Source organism: Podarcis muralis, chromosome 5 (assembly GCF_964188315.1).
Source record: "Podarcis muralis chromosome 5, rPodMur119.hap1.1, whole genome shotgun sequence".
Taxonomy (NCBI): domain Eukaryota; kingdom Metazoa; phylum Chordata; class Lepidosauria; order Squamata; family Lacertidae; genus Podarcis; species Podarcis muralis.
Genome location: NC_135659.1, coordinates 1,421,311 through 1,439,780, shown reverse-complemented (window position 1 = coordinate 1,439,780; position 18,470 = coordinate 1,421,311). Strand labels below are relative to the sequence as shown.

The 18,470-nt window shown below is 44.0% G+C and overlaps 3 protein-coding genes across 4 annotated transcripts in view; 1 reads left to right on the top strand and 2 right to left on the bottom strand.

The window, feature by feature from the left end:
- Positions 1 to 1,312, bottom strand: part of TNFSF4 (TNF superfamily member 4) — a 17,994-nt gene extending 16,682 nt beyond the window's left edge. Inside the window, exon 1 of the mRNA XM_028732183.2 lies at positions 1,070 to 1,312. The gene's annotated coding sequence lies outside the window, so the exon portion shown is untranslated. The remainder of the gene's footprint in view (positions 1 to 1,069) is intronic.
- Positions 1,075 to 18,470, top strand: LOC114598484 (mitotic-spindle organizing protein 2A). 2 transcript variants are annotated; one of them, XM_077928152.1, is made up of 4 exons: positions 1,075 to 1,305; positions 3,649 to 3,767; positions 13,777 to 13,914; positions 18,065 to 18,470. In XM_077928152.1, exons 1-4 carry the CDS (start codon positions 1,118 to 1,120, stop codon positions 18,205 to 18,207), a joined length of 588 nt encoding a protein of 195 aa, XP_077784278.1. In that variant the 5' UTR covers positions 1,075 to 1,117; the 3' UTR covers positions 18,208 to 18,470. The 2 variants fall into 2 exon arrangements, with proteins under 2 accessions (XP_077784278.1, XP_077784279.1); XM_077928153.1 differs by lacking the exon at positions 13,777 to 13,914 and having other exon boundaries at positions 1,104 to 1,305.
- Positions 6,191 to 7,946, bottom strand: LOC144327702 (uncharacterized). The gene is made up of 2 exons (XM_077928094.1): positions 7,130 to 7,946; positions 6,191 to 7,005 (listed from the first exon to the last, which is right to left on the bottom strand). The coding sequence occupies exons 1-2, from the start codon at positions 7,856 to 7,858 to the stop codon at positions 6,592 to 6,594; spliced, it is 1,143 nt and encodes a 380-aa protein (XP_077784220.1). The 5' UTR covers positions 7,859 to 7,946; the 3' UTR covers positions 6,191 to 6,591.

Below are 18,470 nucleotides of genomic sequence, written 5' to 3'. Positions count from 1 at the left end.
ATTGATAATAATTTTTTTTTTTTTTAAAGAAAGCTCATTAAATGGATCATTTGAAGGAGCCCTAAGCTGAGAGGTGCTCATTTCTGACATAGGATTGCAATTTGGAAAGTATCTGCATGGAAATTTCCTTTCCCCCAGAAGGCATTTTGGACAGGCCCTTTAGAAATAACTAGGCTCCCAGCAATTTAAGTACAGTGGTACCTTAGGTTAAGAACTTGATTTGCTGGAGGTCCGTACTTAACCTGAAACTGTTCTTAACCTGAAGCACCACTTTAGCTAATGGGGCCTCCTGCTGCTGCCACGCCGCCAAAGCCCAATTTCTTTTCTCAGCCTGAAGCAAAGTTCTTAACCTGAAGCACTATTTCTGGGTTAGCGGAGTCTGTAACCTGAAGCGTCTGTAACCTGAAGCATATGTAACCTGAGGTACCACTGTAGAGCACAGTCTTGCAGGACCTCATAGTACGACCACACAGGACCTAGCACAAGCTAGAAAGAGTGGGGCCACAGTATTTGTACAGCCACAGCCCCCTTGGACACCTGACCAGGGAGGGAGTAACAACTGGGCAGCAGTTCTTCAAGCCTCGGCTCCAGGGAGGGCCTCTGTCCAGGCCTAAGCCAGGAGGCCGAGGGTCTAGGAGATAACGGCAGGGCGAGTTGGCTGTCCTCTTTCAAGCGCCTTGTCCACAGCCCGAGGCTGCAATCAGTGAAACGGATCCTGCACCACAGGGCCGCCCCTCGCTCCTGGCGGGGGGAGGGAGGGAGAAGCCCCCCCCCCCTTGACTTCTGCCATGTCTGCCTCGTCCAGACCGGCGAGCGGGTCCTGGCCGAGGGGCGCCCCCCCCCCACCCCCCGCCTCTGAGACTGAGCGGGAGCTGAGCAGCAGCAGCAGCAGCAGCGAGGGCTCAGGCGAGGGCAGCCCGGGGGGCGCTGCTTCCCTGGCTCGTCGGGCGGCCTCCGGCCCCTTGAGCGCGCGCGCGCGGGGCTGCTCCCCCCCCCCCCGGCTTCCCCGCCGCGGGGCTTTTGCGCTGGGGCCGCGCGTGCGCGACTCGCCTCCCCGCCTCCGACCAACTTCGCTTCCCAGAGTTCTTCGCGGCCGGGGCGCGGCGACGCTCCCAGCATGCCTTTCGCGCCGGCTGGCGGGGCGATGTCTGGGCCGGGCGGGGAGGCGGCGGCGGCGGCGGCGGGGCTGGCGAAGGCGGGGGCCGGAGCGCCTCGCCCCCGGAGGAAGCTCCTCACGGCGGAAGAGGCAGAACTGTTCGAGCTGGCGCAGGCGGCGGGGAGCGGCCTCGACCCGGAAGTGTTCAAGTGAGCGGGGGGGGGGCGGCGTAACGTGAGGCGCCTTTGTAATCCGCCCCGCGACCCTCGCGCGAAAGGCGGCACACAAAAGCCGGAGGGGGATCAAAGGCTCCGCATTGCTAAGCCAGACTATGGTGACTGTAATTGCCACTTGTTCTTTACTCCCTGCCTTTTGCCCTGATGGGACTCCAGGCAGATTGCAGATAAATAAGGACAGGTGAAAAGCTGGAGGGGTGTGTGTAAACCCATTATTAAATAAAACAAGCATTCATAGAATAACACCCACCCACATGTCAGGAGCTCGTCCTACACTTGAGTAGGACCCTGGCAGAGGCACATGCCCGACTGGCATGTTCTCTCCCTCCTGGTCTTTTGTTCAGGAGCTTCAAAAGCTTTCTTCTGCCCAAACATCACAGCAGCCGATGCCAACAGACACAGGCACACTTAGGGATCCACAGAGTGTTTGCAGTTTGCATAACAGACCTCAGCAACACAGCATTTTGGCTAATCTACTTTATTTACATATAAACACACACAGAGTACTGCAGCATGGCTCCCTCTCTCTCTAGCATTAGACAGCAAAGAAAAAGAACAAAGGTTACTAGTCCCACTTCACGGAACACAGTAACTCAAACATCCTGTCTCCGTCACTTCCCACTCTGTGGAGTCAAAACATATACCGTCATGTGAAGGACAACAATCCCATGACAGCAATCATGGAGCAGGAATTCTAACACCACCCACAGAAGATCTCTTGAAACCGCACAGACAGTCATAGCAAGGACAGAACAGCACCAGCTTCACTAAAAGCCACCAGTTCCCTGTGGGAGCAAGGAAGCCTTCGCCTGCCAGCTGTTCAGAGGCCCCTGTCCCTTGATGGTGACTCCCTCCAATGCCACTACATAACATTGCAGAGGAAGTGAAATAGTGCCACTTGGCACTCCTCTTAAGTGCTCCCACAACCACAGGGGTCAGAGGCACTACATGTGACATGTTTGAATTCCACCCGCCCCCCAACTATATTATGTAGCAGGAAAGAGTGTCTTATGGGGCCAGGGAGCCCAGAGTAGTCTGTAAGTGGCATCTGCTCTAAGCTACCAGTCTTAGAGGAATCAGCATTAGCTGGCAGCAGAGAGGCACTCCTGCCTGTGTTACTCAGAGCTCCCAGGACCTTCGTTTTTTGCCTCTTACGCTCAACGTTTTTCTGTAAGCCACTCCCTCTGTCAGTCTCAGTTGCAGTATGAATGATAGTTCCCGGCAGGGCTGTGGAACTGGATTCAGGCAGCCATAGGATCATAGAATTGTAGAGTTGGAAGGGACACTCAGGATCATCTAGTCCAACCCCCTGCAAAGCAGGAATACGCATTTGTCCCGTATGGGGATCAAACATTGGTGTTATCGGCACCATGCTCTAACCAACTGAGCTCTAACCCCCTGCCCCATGCAAACATCTCTCTGGCTTTTAGAAGGCATTTGAAGGCAGCCCTGTACAGGGAAGTTTTGAATGTTTGAGTTTTTTTGTGTTTTAATATTTTGCTGGAAGCCACCCAGAGTGGCTGGGCCAACCCAGATGGGCAGCATATAACAACAACAATATAAATAAAAATGGGTAGGGCTGCCCACCTGACAGCCAATGGACATAATGGAGTCGGGTGATGCGTTTTTGCCCATGCATGCAAAGGCATAGCCAACAAAATGCAGACAACCAGCTGATTGTCAAGCTTAGTGCTCAGTACTTTCCAAGACCCAACAATCAGCTGATTGTGTGGGGTTTCAAAGCTGCAGCATTACCTGCCTCACACCTGGCATCATATATGACATCTGGTGTAGGGCGGGTGGACATGGCTTAACAGGTCATCTTAGGCCCACAGACCAGAAAGCTCACGCACATTGTGGGGATAATTGGTATGTTGTAAGCCACATTGTCTCCAGTCCAGTCCACAATATGGGGATAATACCTATGCACTGAATTTGAATTTGCAGGACATTTTTTTGTAACTGTTTCAAGACTAATTGACTGTAGGGTAGCTCAGTCGGTAGAGCATGTGACTCTTAATCTTAAGGTTGTGGGTTGGAGCTGCACGTTGGACGACAAAATACTCCTGCATTGCGGGGGGGGGGGTTGTACTAGATGACCCTCGTGATCCTTTCCAACTCCACAATTCTATGATTCTATGACACTTTCACATAAAACAGGGCCTAAGTTAAAGAGAATGTGAACTGCAGTCTGCGTTTTTGGGCGGAAAAACAAAAAACAACAACCCAGCAACAAGAAACAAATCAGGAAATCTAATTTCCAGACAATGAATTGTTAGTATAATACTTTTAATGTCTACCTATGTTCCCTTCTAGGATTCTGCTGGACCTTTTGCGCATGAATGTGGCACCTTTGGCTGTTTTCCAGATGCTGCGCTCCATGTGTGCTGGGCAGAGGCTTGTCAGTGCTGAGGCTGCTCCTGAGCCAGCGCGAGGTTAGTGGTGCCCCATCCCTTAAGGAAAGAGGTGCTTGTTAAAGGCTGCTGCTCATCAGGGCTTAATTTGTGCCAGGGAAACTAGTAGCAACGATAAGAGTATCTTTAAGCATCTGAGTACCTCTCCTACATTTTGATTATTTTCCACAGTCAGTTCTCAATTTGAAGAAGATGTTAAGCTGCTAGGATGGGCCTACAGTATCATTTTCTTTCCATATGTTAATAGCTTTCAAGTTGCAAACTGAGAATTGTATAAATCATGCAAATCTGACTGAAGTTATGCATCTTTGAAAGTATAAAGCCATTTTAAAAACTACTCTCTTTGCTATGCAGTTGAAATTAGAATTTGTGAAATGTCCATTTTCTGACCTCTGATATTTTCTATATCACTCAAGCCTGATCCTCTTTTGCACACAATCCATTAAAACCAAAGATTTTAAAAAATAAGTGCCACTCTCCGCATGAATTTATTTTACCTCCACTTTCTAAGCTGTAGATAACATCCTGTGTAATAGGTATTGTGTTCCTGGGACTATAGGAAACCCTCTTGTTATGAGTCAGCCATTTGTTTAGCTTAGTGTTGTCAACACTGACCGGCAGCTGTTCTCCTGGGTTTCATGTGTGTCTTTTCCCCTGGAGATGTCAGGGAAAGCTCCGCTGCTGAGCTATTGCTGAGTCAGCAAGTTTTCAATAAAATGCAACTGTACATTCTTGTGTTGCGTTCAGTCTAATCCTAACTAGGCTTCTTGGGAAGTAAATTCTTTTGATTTTCAATTAGGCTTGTCAAAGTGCATTGAGCTTTGCAGTCCCAATATGATATACATGCCAGATCACCCTTTATGTCTGTTTCTCAGGCAGCATTTGAAAGATCAGTAAATATTAACATTATTAGAGCAGATACAATTTTGTTCACCTTGTTTACTGTTCTTCTACAGTTCAGGAATGAACATTTTGCCTGTCATAGTTCAGAATTATTGCTTCTAATTAGCATATCTATGTTGACCAGAAGCAGTAGTTCTTTGGTGGCCTTATTTTATGTCATAGCACCGTCTGTTCTTAGCCAAGGCCCTTTCACAGCAATTCTGACCATGTTTGTGCTTAGCACTGGATATAATCTGGTTTCTGGGTTACAGTCTCATTCAAGAGAAGGGCAAAAACAAGGCTTTATAAAGCGGGAGGCAGAGGACCAGGGAGATGAGGCTTAAGTACTAGAAGGCAGCACAGAAAAGGTGAGTTTGCGGTAGAAACTGTGAAGACTATGGGGAAGCTGTTCAGCCACTAGGAAGACATGGCAGTTGAGATGAAGGCACACATGTGAGAAGGAAAGAAAGTGGGTCAACAGGAGACAAGCTTGCAGGAGGTGGGGAGCTGAGCACAACAGGCCGCCCTCTGGTTTCTTTCAGGGCCCTTCTCGGTTGCATGTTGGTGAGCATTCATTCATGCATTCACATACCTAATGATCTGTTAATTCTTCTGGTCCGTACTGGAGTCTACAGCGATAGACCACTTAACTGTATGGCTTCCTACTGATCAAAGGCCGAGGTCCCACATACAACCCCCTGGATTTATTCTGTGTTTGGGCTTGCTTGTTAATTTCTCCCATCTCTGATATTGTATCTACCACCCTGAGCTGTGCTAAAAGTTGCCCAGATCTTGCCTTCCTGTTCACCTACTCCCCACTTTCATTGTAGCACTCTTGTCACGTCAGGACTATAGATCTTGCTTTTTAAGGCTGAGAGGGGGCATTGAAATAAGCAAAGAGCCCTCATTCTCCCCCCCCCCCATCTTTCTGATTGAGGAGAAGAGTGCTGCTGTGTGGAGAGGAGCAACTGCTACAGCCTGACATTTGTGGCTCCTCTTAATTAAGCATCAAATTACATAGTGCACACAAAATAGTCCTCTTTTTTTGTTTTGTTATTGGAAAAGCAGCTTTTGGAAGGCAAAGCTTGGAACAGAGAAGTGGCTGCTGACTTCACTTTCTTTCCAACAACACCAGAACTGGCTTATGAATATAAACAACAGTTTTACTAGAATAAGTATATAACCTCATAAACCAACTAGACAATGAGCAAACTAAAGTGCAGTGTGCATAACCAAGCCTGGAGCTACTCATAAACATAGAATGTACCAGTGTCTCTCTCATTGCTGTACTGGTTATTTATGCAATAAGTATGTCAACATAGCTGGAACAAATAGTCGTTGGAAGCACAAAGCCATAAACGTAGGAGCGGTTGCTAAAAAGCATTCTTCAAGTAGTCGTTAGCTGGAAGCACAAAGTCAAATGATCAATTGAAGCCAAATGGATGAGACCTGTTCTCCGGATATTATCCAGGTTTTGCAGCAAACTTCATCAGTCCATAATGCTAAATAATATGGAATAATACAGAATGGCATTCCAGTTACAGTAAATGAACGACCACAAAATACACGCAATACCCATCTCATGTTGTATCTTACTTAATCGCTCAACACGTTTCACTCAAGAAAAAAGGTACTCACAGGCACAGCAAATGTAGAAACTGGTGATACCAAACATTTAAATACATTACAGGTGCTTGGAATCAATAATCACATTCATACATGGTTAAAGGTACAGTAACACTTCCCTGTTATTGCTAAACAAACAAAGACACAAAAATAGATTTATATATAACAACCAGGGTTAAATTCAGTATTCAAACTTTTGGAAACAAGGTTCCTAGTTGAAATATTAATTTGTACTCTTTTTGTATCAAGGCTCTTCATACATCAACAGATCTAAAAGTCCACAGGATGAAAAAACTCAGGTCATTTTCAGTCTGGGCCTCTTGCTGGAAAGGCTGGACTAACGGGGCATGTGGGCAAGCATTGCATAGTTTGGACCTTTGCTCATAAATTCCAGTCCTGATTGCACAGGACCTGCATATAAAAGCCCGCAAGCACAACAGATACAGTACACACAATTTTTTGTAGAACAATTTGTAAACTGTTGCAAGACAATCTTTCGCCCATTTATTGTGTTGGTAAATGATTTCACGGGCAAAGCAAATCTGCAACATGTGTAATGACTGCATCTATAATGCCCTTTCAGCGTAGTGTGTGGGTCGTCATTATGGTATTCAAGTAGATCAGTGTGGGAAAGAATGTCCCTAAGCCATCTAGTACACCTTTTGCCTAAAATGGGCACATTTTCACAGCCTGGAATATGGGAAATGATGTGCCAATGTCTAATAATAATAATAATAATAATAATAATAATAATAATAATAAATTTTTATTTATATCCCGCCCTCCCCAGCCGAAGCTGGGCTCAGGGCGGCTAACAACAATCAAAATAGTCCGACATTCTAAAAACATTCATTATAAAATTAATTAAATCAAATTAAAATCAAATTAATGGCAACCATCAAGCAAAATTCTGTGCAGAATGCCGATTGCCAAAGGAGGGGGTCAGGCTGCGCCCTGACCAAAGGCCTGGTGGAACAGCTAGTAATCACTCTTTCAATAGAAGAAGATAAATAGTTGTACTCTATAGAACAAAATATCCTGTCCTGATTGTTTTTGGGTTTCGGTACCAACAATTCCTGCCTAGAAGTTCTTTTAGCCCTTTCAAAGGCCGTTTGAGTTATTTCCTCCAGATAGCCTCTATCTCTTAATGAAGAGGAAAGGGATGCAGCATTTTTTTTAAAATCAGTATCAAGGGAAGAACTTCTTTTAAGTCTAATAAATTGGCTGAACGGGAGACTATTTTTTAATTGGACTGGATGGTTAGAATGATAATGAAGTAAATAATTCCTATCAGTAGGTTTGCAAAACGGGTGTAAATTAATGACATGTTCATTACGTTCAGTAACAAAAAATAATTCAACTTCTAGAAAGGAAATGCTAACCTCGCTCTTTTTACCAGTAAATCTTAAAGCGGTATCACATTGATTTAACCAAATGTCAAATTCCAAGAATATATCCTGGTCCAAAACAAAAATAAAATCATCAATGTAACGATAATAAGCCAATAAATGCTTCCTAAATGGATTCGAATCACTCAAAATATATTCTAAATCAAAATAACGCATATAGACACAGGCGAGGGATGGTGCACAATGGGCGCCCATCGCCACGCCCCTGCATTGAAAATAAAACTCTTCTTTAAAGCGGAAGAAATTATTTTCAAGAATAAGGTCCAACACATGTACCAGCGGATCATTTTGATTATTGTTTTATTGTCATGCAGTATTTGTTCAACCAGGGAACGTAACCTATCCAATGAAACATTAGTATACAAAGCTTCAACATCCCAAGTAGCTAATATAGCACCCTGGGGAACAGCGAGACTTTCTATGACAGAAATAAAATGTTGAGTATCCTTAATGTAGGATGGGGTTCTTATTGCCAAAGGATTAAGGATTGAATCCACAAATTGTCCTGCAGGCTCAAGGAGCGACCCAGACCCAGAGATAATGGGGTGGCCGGGAGGGGGGTGGAAATCCCTTTATGAATTTTGGGGAGGGTATTAAAAATTGGAACACGACTATGTTCTGGTACTAAGAATTCAGGTAACTGGTCAGATATTAAACCAAGGGCAGACGCCTCTTGGACTACCAATAAAAGCTTACGTCTGACCTCATTAGTTGGATCATAATTCACGGGTTGATAATAATTGTGATTACTCAACTGTTGAAAGGTCTCCTATTCATACACTTGTTTATCTAAAACTACAACGGCCCCTCCCTTATCAGCTTGTTTAATAACGAGATGTTTTTTCTCAGAAATCTCTTTAAGAATATTGTTTTCTTCCCTAGACAAATTGAAGGATTTATACTGTTTCTTCCACTCGATTTTCTCTATATCTCTTAACACTAAGGACTGATATGTTTGGATATAATGATTGTGTGTTACAGGATTGAACCGGGACTTAATTCTCAATGGAGTAGGCTGGTATATCTCGCCTGCAAAAAAGTATCTAAGCTTTTATGAACTTCTACGCGAGTTTGAAAGGCGGAATAGCCAGGTGTGGGCACAAAACCCAATCTTTTCTCAAGTATATTTCCACTCTAATTTACTCGTCAGAAGACAAATTAACAACTAATGATTCTGTTGGAATCCTTTCCTCCTGGACGGGCGTTTCCCCGGCTCCTGCGAAAACCCGGATAACGCCTGCTGGACCTAAGCTGCAATTCCCTATCTCTCTCCGTCTTGCTGTCACTGTGGCTGGAAGCACCGATAGAATCATAATCACTAGGGAAATCACGTGGTCTAGTGCTGTCGTGTCTTCTGGGTTGGATTTTACCCTTTTTATCGTCGTTAATCCACCAGTATATGTTGTTATGGGCATAATCATTTTTATCCCTATTAAATTTCAGCATTTTCAATTTCTTAATCTCCTCAGTGTAAGTGTTTAACTCCTTCTTTGTGATCTGCACCAACTTGTCCATTTTCTGTGATTTTAATTGAGTTTTTAAATTTGCTAATACCATACAAATTTCCTTATCAACAATCTCTATCATGTGTACATTGTTCCAAGCACCTGTAATGTATTTAAATGTTTGGTATCACCAGTTTCTACATTTGCTGTGCCTGTGAGTACCGTATGTTCTGGTGTATAAGACAACTTTTGAACTCCGGAAAATCTTCTCCAAAGTCGGGGGTCGTCTTATACGCCGGATATGGTGGTGACAGGTGGTGGCAGCGGCAGCTAGCTTGGAACGGCGATGGGCAGAAGGATGGTAAGAGCTGCCCCCACCTCCATCCCTGGCCGCCTCCCGAAGCAGCAGCAACCCCAGCAGCCTCCCCTTCCCACGGCAAGGTGGTGCGCGGCTTCAGCCGGGGCTCCAAGGAGCTGGGCATCCCCACAACTGCCAGAACTACCAGCCGGTGAGCGCAGCCCATCGCTTTGCTGGACGGCCGATCGGGGCTCACTCGCTTCACCTCGGGCTGCTCCAGCTGCTGCGACGGCAGAGGCAGCGGAGGGGTGCACGCTCTGCCCCGGCGGCGCTTGGCGGGCTTTAGGTTTGGGGGGGCTGCCTCTAGTTTGCTGCAGGCGGGGGTAGTCTTATACGGCGAGTATATCCCAAACTCTATATTTTAACAGGATTCCAAGCTCCTGTAATGTATTTAAATGTTTGGTATCACCAGTTTCTACATTCTATAGTTTCTACATTTGCTGTGCCTGTGAGTACCTTTTGTCTTGAATGAACCGTGTTGAGTGATTAAAATACAACATGAGATGGGTACAGTGGTACCTCGGGTTATGTACTTAATTTGTTCTGGAGGTTCATTCTTAACCTGAAACTGTTCTTAACCTGAAGCACCACTTTAGCTAATGGGGCCTCCCGATGCTGCCGCACCATCGGAGCACAATTTCTGTTCTCAACCTGAAGCAACCTGAACCCGAGATAATATTTCTGGGTTAGCGGAGTCTGTAACCTGAAGTGTATGTAACCTGAAGCATGCGTAACCCGGGGTACCACTGTATTGCATGTATTTTGTGGGCATTCATTTATTGTAACTGGAATGCCATTCTGTATTCTATATTACTTAGCATTATGGACTGATGAAGCTTGCTGCAAAACCTGGATAATATCCGGAGAACAGGTCTCATCCATTTGGCTTCAGATGATCATTTGGCTTTGTGCTTCCAGCTAACGACTACTTGAACGCTTTTTAGGAACCGCTCCTACGTTTCATTTTTAATTAACTTCCACACAGTTTCATTGTATGGCTCTGGTTCTAATATTAAAAGAAAATTCTTTCTATCCATTTTCTCCACAACATGCATAATTTTTATAAACTTTTATCATGCTTTCCCACCCCAATAATTTCCTTTCTTTTCTAAACCAAAAAGTTCCAAGTACATTAGTTTTCCCAGTGGGAATCATGTTCCGACTCACTTGGCCATGGTGGTGGTCCTCTTCTGCATCTTTCCCAGCTTCACGGTATCCTTTTGAGATGGCTCAACCAGGAATGTATTCTCAGCTACGACCACACAATTGATTATGGAAGGCATTACAGGCTCAAACTGGTACCCTGATGAAACAGTCTAGCAAGCTGAAGGCTTCATATTACATGTATGGGGTAGGAAGGCAGAGGCCCAAATTGGCACCCATGTTTTCACCATATACGTTACGGGCACCAGACAAGCATTTTGGGCTGCTTTCAAGGAAGGGCGGTGGACTAAATAAATAAATAAATAACCAACCAACCCCAAGCCTGGAATTTGTCTTTTTCACAGCAGTTGCATCAACATCTTCTTTGAGAGGTGCAGCATGGCCTCCCAATTTATTTCCTGGTTAATCACTACCAGTTCAGGCCTCATCAGTGTACAGAAGTTGAAATTATTTTCCCCCACTTACTCCTATTGAACTGCTGTACGCCTGACTCAAATTACTTAAATACTTTCAATCAATCATTTACTGTATTTGGCTAAAAGCCATTACAAATCCAGTTACAAAACCAGCAAATCCAATAAAACCTATTAAAAAGCTCCAGAAATAAGCAATAATTTACAATAAATCAAATACAGATTAGCTGGGAAGATGGTGGCACAGCGGGGATCTATATAAAGAGGCTCAGCGTTGCTCCTGCAAAAAGGTTTTATCTGCTATTTTTAAAAGTTTTTTAAAAACACTCTAACTTTTTAAGCTTCTCAACTTGCAATTTGGATGCCTTTCTGGGTTTCGGGACCCTGTTTTAATTGTTTGAACTGTTTATTTTATCTTCTTACCGTCCCCTGGTCTGGAGGAAATTTCTTTCTAAGGAGCCTTTTCATTATTACCTCCCCTTACCTGCTTGCTCACAGATTAGCTTTCTGCTTCATTGGGTTATTTGCTTGGCATCATTAAATACTATCGTAAATTATCTATATGATTGTATTATGACTGTATTATATGCTACCAGTCACTCCAGATCCTTGCGGACTCTGCAGCTTATATCCTGCATCTATCCTCTTTCCTGTTCTTTGACCAGTTACTGATTCATATGAGGAGAACTTTTGCCACTATGGTAGGGGATATTTGTGAGTTCAAAGTACCGTATTTTTCGCCCTATAGGACGCACTTTTCCCCCTCCAAAAATGAAGGGGAAATGTGTGTGTGTCCTATGGGGCGAATGCAGGCTTTCGCTGAAGCCTGGAGAGCGAGAGGGGTCTGTGCGCACCGACCCCTCTCGCTTTCCAGGCTTTGCGCAGCTCTCCGCAAGGCGTGGGAACCCAGCGCTGGGCTCCCACAGCTTGCGGAGAGTTGCCTGCTCTGGGGGCGGGGGAAGCTCGGGCTTCCCCCGCCCCAGCCCCGCGCCTGGGGGGAAAATATTTTTTTCCCCTTTATTTCCCCCCCCAAAAAACTAAGTGCGCCTTATGGGACGGTGCGGCCTATAGGGCGAAAAATACAGTATATAATATCTTCCTCTATTAACATGCTTGTTAACACTCAGAGGATTGCTGATGCAGTACTTGCCTTTGCAAAAGTCATGCTAACTCTTCTTGAACAAAGCTTGTGCTTCTTTCTTTAGTAATGTCTCCACAAATATAGGTGGATCAAGCATTAGATGAAATAGCTCATAATTTGCTGCCTCCATCTCCCAGATGTTTTATTGCTCACTTCCCAATCCTTTGGGAGCAAGGCCTCTTTTTCACATTGGGTATTTTTGACATGAAATCACTAGTTTCAGATTTTAGTTCCTATGTTTATGGTATCTGGTCCCATGTTGTTCCACACTTCTTCAGCAATGTTGGATAGGAATATATGACCTGCTATTTTATGTGATCATAAAAGACCTTCAGTATTTTTTTTCTGGTAACGTTGTGACAATACATGTTGATGAATCGTTAGCCTTGGCTTAGCGGAGGTATACAGCCTGAGCAATATTAAAAGGTTCCTGAACAGCCCTGAAAGATACCAAAGGCCATTCAGGGAGCCATTCAGGCGGTGAATGGTTTTACACAGAGGTAGAACTGGTGTGAAGCATCAGGCGTTAACATCTGTCAGCCACTCTTGCTCAGGGGAAGGACAGCCAATTGGGCACCTTCCAGATGATGTGGACTACAATTCCCATCAGCCCCAGCCAGCATGATCAGGGGTGATGGGAGCGACTCCAGAACAACTGGAGTGTTTCACATTGGCTTCCTTGCGAGCAGCATAAAACAAGTTGAAGCAAGTCGTTGAATAATAATGACATCATGATTATTATATTATAATTCTTTAAAGAGATCTTATGTGTCAGTTTTACCACACTACATTGAGTTAGAACAAAGGCAGTATAAGTTCATTCTCCAGAAACACAAAATCCTAACCACACGTAAGTGAGTTATCTTGTGCCGTGGTTGGGATGAACATATTTAGGTGATTTAGGACTGTTGAGACAAGGAAATGATTTTGAGACTGAGGAAAGTCTGGGAGAAACATGAATGCCTCTTGTGTGGAATCTCTTCTCACCCTGTTGCACAAAGGAATCCCCCAAGCTGTGCCTGCCCCTCATTCTGCATTGTGCACTAGTGGGTCAGTGGGGTCACGGCCACAATGAAGGTTGCTACAACAGAACCAGGTTCCTTCTTGCCTTGCCCTGTGAGCCTTGTTTTCTCTTCTCTCCGTGCATGTGCCTCTTTGTAAGTAGAATGGAGCAAAAATGGTCCAATGCATTGCTTATGCTTCTGTCATTTAGTATCTTATCAGGAACATTTCACAGAAATCCATATGCATATTTACAAAATCGAGATCCTTTGGTGCATCACATAATGGCTTAGAATTGCAAGAAGACAACTGAAGAGATTGAAATAGAGGTGATATAGCCCCTGTTTCCTCCTAAATCCTTCAACCTGGCTAAAAGATCATAATACAAGTATCTATGCAGAATTATTCCACTAATTGTGAATTGTATAGGGGGAGTAAAAATAGCCATGATTACATAACCCTTTGTAACAAAGCATTCAAGTCATACATCTTTGAACATTTGTTGGGATATTTGAACATTTGCAAGTTTGTTTCTGTCTCTATCGCCATGTGGTGTTTCTAATTTGTTTCTGTGTCTCTCTTTGAATTAGAGCCCCCATTTGTCTCTGCCAAGACCAGTAAAATCCCTGCACCACTTTCACTTTCCTCTGCCCTTCGACCTCCGAGAATAAGAGTTACTAAGGCTGTGGTCTACAGTCCTGCTGCAGCTTGCTCGCCTCTCTCTCAAGGTCCCCCTGGCTCTTTCCAGTTTTCTTGCTGCCTGTTCTCTCCTTTTGCAGGTTGTGTGTGTTCGTTACCTACTGGGTTTTAATTCAGCCTTCTGTGACCAAAAGAGAATCCCCTTCAAAAAGTTATTCTCTTGTTTCCAGATCCTAAACACATTTACTTGATAGTAAGTACTATTGAATCATAGAATCATAGAATCATAGAATCATAGAGTTGGAAGAGACCACAAGGGCCATCGAGTCCAACCCCCTGCCAAGCAGGAAACACCATCAGAGCACTCCTGACATATGGTTGTCAAGCCTCTGCTTAAAGACCTCCAAAGAAGGAGACTCCACCACACTCCTTGGCAGCAAATTCCACTGTCGAACAGCTCTTACTGTCAGGAAGTTCTTCCTAATGTTTAGGTGGAATCTTCTTTCTTGTAGTTTGGATCCATTGCTCCGTGTCCGCTTCTCTGGAGCAGCAGAAAACAGCCTTTCTCCCTCCTCTATGTGACATCCTTTTATATATTTGTACATGGCTATCATATCACCCCGTAACCTCCTCTTCTCCAGGCTAAACATGCCCAGCTCCCTTAGCCGTTCCTCATAAGGCATCGTTTCCAGGCCTTTGACCATTTTGGTTGCCCTCCTCTGGACACGTTCGAGTTTGTCAGTGTCCTTCTTGAACTGTGGTGCCCAGAACTGGACACAGTACTCCAGGTGAGGTCTGACCAGAGCAGAATACAGTGGCACTATTACTTCCCTTGATCTAGATGCTATACTCCTATTGATGAGGCCCAGAATTGCATTGGCTTTTTTAGCTGCCGCGTCACATTGTTGGCTCATGTCAAGTTTGTGGTCAACCAAGACTCCTAGATCCTTTTCACATGTACTGCTCTCAAGCCAGGTGTCCCCCATCTTGTATTTGTGCCTCTCATTTTTTTTGCCCAAGTGCAATACTTTACATTTCTCCCTGTTAAAATTCATCTTATTTGTTTTGGCCCAGTTCTCTAATCTGTCAAGGTCGTTTTGAAGTGTGATCCTGTCCTCAGGGGTGTTAGTCACCCCTCCCAGTTTGGTGTCATCTGCAAATTTGATCAGGATGCCCTTGAGTCCATCATCCAAGTCGTTGATAAAGATGTTGAATAAGACCGGGCCCAAGACAGAACCCTGTGGGGTTCTGTCTTGATTTCAGCAGAACCTGTTTCCAAGTAAATGTGGTTAGTACTTTAACTTATACAAAATTAACACTGTGTAGTGTTCATTGCAGTTTTAACGAGATGGCATTTGGGGGGAGGAAACATAGGAAGCTTTTAATACTACTACCACTTTATTAAGAGAATGTGGAAGACGGTATATTTTCTTTTGGGCGTATCCTAAATGCACCTTCTTGGCAGGAGAGGGGACTCACATTTCTGGTGATATCTGAGGGGGCTGCATGTCAAGACCAAAAAGGCAGAGTGGGTTGCGTCCACAGAGGAAGGCCTTCCCATGACATGCATAGATTTAGCTATTTTGGATTGTGCCACCCATGTGCCTTTTGCTACTTGGGATCACGATAGCCTGGTCCAGACACACCTGAACATTGCAATGCGTGCAGAGGCCCCTTTGTCAAATGCATTAGCCTGTCATGTGCTGCCATGCGCTCTGGAAAGCTCTGGCTGAGTTACTTTTCTGAGATGCTCTGACTGAGCTTGGAGTGCTTGTACAGTTTCCTTTTCTGTTCATACTGCATAACCTGTTCATCCTAAGATACAGCGTTGGAATCTTCAGCTTTCAGAATTCAGATTTCTGGGCTAAAATGTTCTGTCCATTCTTTTTGATACCTGAATTCAGTGTTCTTGAAAACGTTGGGCAAATCCTTCAAGAGCAGTTTTGTATGCGTGTGGCAATATAAAGTTGAGTGGTGTGTGTGTGTGTGTGTGTGTGTGTGTGTGTGTGTCCCCTTCAGAATGCCATTGCATATACACAGGAGAGAGACTCCTTCCTCTGCCCTGTCCCTCTTTGTCCCTTCCTTGCTCCCCAGCAGCTTTATCTGCAGCTGGCACTGGCTGCTGTTGGCCTTCAGTGCTCTGTGTGCACCAGGAAGCATGAGGTCTCAACTTCTACCCCCACCCTTTTCCTCCAGCCCTGGAAACCAGAGTCCCAGGGAATCCTAAGGCTCGGGATTTGCTTTTACCTTGTTCTCTCCACTTCGTGGTGATGGTGACACAATGTGCTATTATATGCATTGTTATATTAGTGTTACATTATATTATATTAGCGTAGCAGTAACTTCTGTGGATGCTGTTTGGAAATACAGCAAGCCAGCAACTTACATGCATGATTTAACTTGTGCACATTCAGCTTTATGTGCTTGGCAAAAAATAAAATTAAAATTAAAAAATGGGGGCAGAAAGGGGGCTGGCATATGGGGAGAAAAGTCTTTGGCACTCCCACCTGCCATTGCATCTAGTCTGCTTTGGCTATATGTGATTTTGGCATTATCCCCTCAACTTACCCCCGCGTAAGTTGCAGGCTTACAGTATTACTTTTTTAGATAGGCCTGAATATGTCTTCATTCAGTATTATAGTGCCAAGAGCATAGAATACCATCTTTTAATAGTTGCTAGATCTTAATTTGGGAATCTGAAATATACCCTTCTGAAGCATTGTGATAAATTATTATGTACTAGAAGAACTATGTTTTCACCCTGAAATGCCACATAGTTGCTCACTTTGATGCAAATGGTAAGGGGAAAAAATACCTTGTCATAAAATTGGACCCAGTGAGGAGAAGCTGGGACATCTAGACAAAAGGTGTCCTTGAATCTCAGCCCCACCAGTCATTTGGGAGGGACGCGAGTTGCTGAATTGTTTGAGGAAGTGCAAGCTTTTCTGCTTTTAACGGAAATTCAATGTGTGTTGTGCAGTTGTTGCTTTCAATAGTCCTGCTATTTTGGAGGAGGCCCAGGATTCCTAAATGCAGAGCAGTTCTCTCTTACGCCAAGAATCGAAGATGATGTCAGCAGGGAGAATATTTTTTTTGTTTGGTGAGGAAAGAGGGAGGAATACACAGAGAGAAGCTCTGCTGGCTTTAGGTCCCTTGCCAGTTGCAGGGAGTATTGACGGTCAGAGGCAATGGATGGTGGACTTGGTTATGCTACCCGGATAGTTACTGTTTGTAAAAGTAAAGTTTAGGATAAGAATTCTGAATAAGTGTTGATGGATGAAGCAAGCCTTTGCCGATGTTGAGCTGAGCTCCTCTTTCAGTCTGGCTTAGTGTGCTGCTTTCCTTAAATATTTGGTCAGACTGTAGCTCACAACTACTATTCAGATGGTATTTAACACTAGTAAGACAAAGTGAGAGATCAGTGCTAGCATTTTCAAGCCTCTAGAGTAACCATATTTCACATTCTGCAACCTTTCCACAAATACTGGAACTCTAATGGCAGAAATAATACTATTGACAGTATTGTTGGTCATGATTTACCAAAAGATCCTTTAGTAATACTATTTGGTTACCTTAAATGAGCAGCACCCAGTGAGAATTTCATAATGACCACAGTTTGTATGACCACTTGCCCATAATTGGGTGGGGAAACTGATCCACCTTCTCAGGTACTAAGAACATGTTATCTGGCATATAGGACCAAATTAATAAATATATGGGTCAGAGAAGGCTGACATCACAAGTCCATAAAGAAATTGGCTTTTAAAATTTCTTATTCAAACAACAAAGTTCTTGATGCCATAATCCTGTAGGATGATATCCGACATTGGTAATACTCAGAATAGTCCATTGATTTCATTGGGTCTACTCTATGACTGATATTGAATATTACCCACATACTTTACTAGGTGAAGTATAGTTTTGTTCATGATCCTCAGTAAGACAGAGTGAAAGACAAGAGACAATTACTCATATTATGTTAAATAGTAAGAGTGACATGTATGGACTGCTATGTTAACTACTGATCTGACAGCTTGTGTTTATTTACATGTGTTAACTTGCTTTTTAATGTTTGACTTGCTATTTAAAATTAAATAATAAAAGCAAAAAAGAGCAAACTTAAGAGTATATCGTGTTATAGACAAACTTTAGGCAAATTTTATGTATTTGAGCAATGCTAGCAATTGATAGTTGGTCACAATACAGCTCTGCAGTTAGCATCCCTTTGTTTTCCTGTAGGGAGAACAAGAACCAGCTCTGCAGCAACTGGGAACCAAGCTCTGCTAGATCCCAGCAACCGTGAAGGCTCTGTTCAGCGAGTCCCTCGGCAGCCAAGTGGCAGCAGGCTGCAGAAGGCTGGATGTCCCGTGAAGAGTACATAAATCCTTGGAAGATTGGTGGTTCCAGTATTATGGCGAAATTATGGCAATGTAGTGAATGCACCTAGTCAAGATGGATTTGTAATGTTCCAAAATGTCACATATAGCTCCTATCAAGAAAACAAGTATGAGATGAAGGTTGGTTTCATCACGGTCGGGCTGGTTTTCAAATTCCAAATGTGGTCATAGCTGATGATATAGGATATACTGTTGTAACTCCCTGTTACAGGTGTGTGTCCTTCCTTCATAAAGACATTGTTGGTGCA

What these genes read in the sequence shown, in the direction of transcription:
- LOC114598484 (XM_077928152.1), top strand. Translation starts at nt 1,118, where the DNA reads ATGCCTTTCGCGCCGGCTGGCGGGGCGATGTCTGGGCCGGGCGGGGAG. An exon ending in TGCTCCTGAGCCAGCGCGAG is followed by an intron (nt 3,768 to 13,776) that starts GTTAGTGGTGCC and finishes TCTTTGAATTAG; the next exon opens with AGCCCCCATTTGTCTCTGCC. An exon ending in TTGCTCGCCTCTCTCTCAAG is followed by an intron (nt 13,915 to 18,064) that starts GTCCCCCTGGCT and finishes GTTTTCCTGTAG; the next exon opens with GGAGAACAAGAACCAGCTCT.
- LOC144327702 (XM_077928094.1), bottom strand. Translation starts at nt 7,858, where the DNA reads ATGGGCGCCCATTGTGCACCATCCCTCGCCTGTGTCTATATGCGTTAT. An exon ending in TTGCCATTAATTTGATTTTA is followed by an intron (nt 7,006 to 7,129) that starts ATTTGATTTAAT and finishes TTTATTATTATT; the next exon opens with ATTATTATTATTATTATTAT.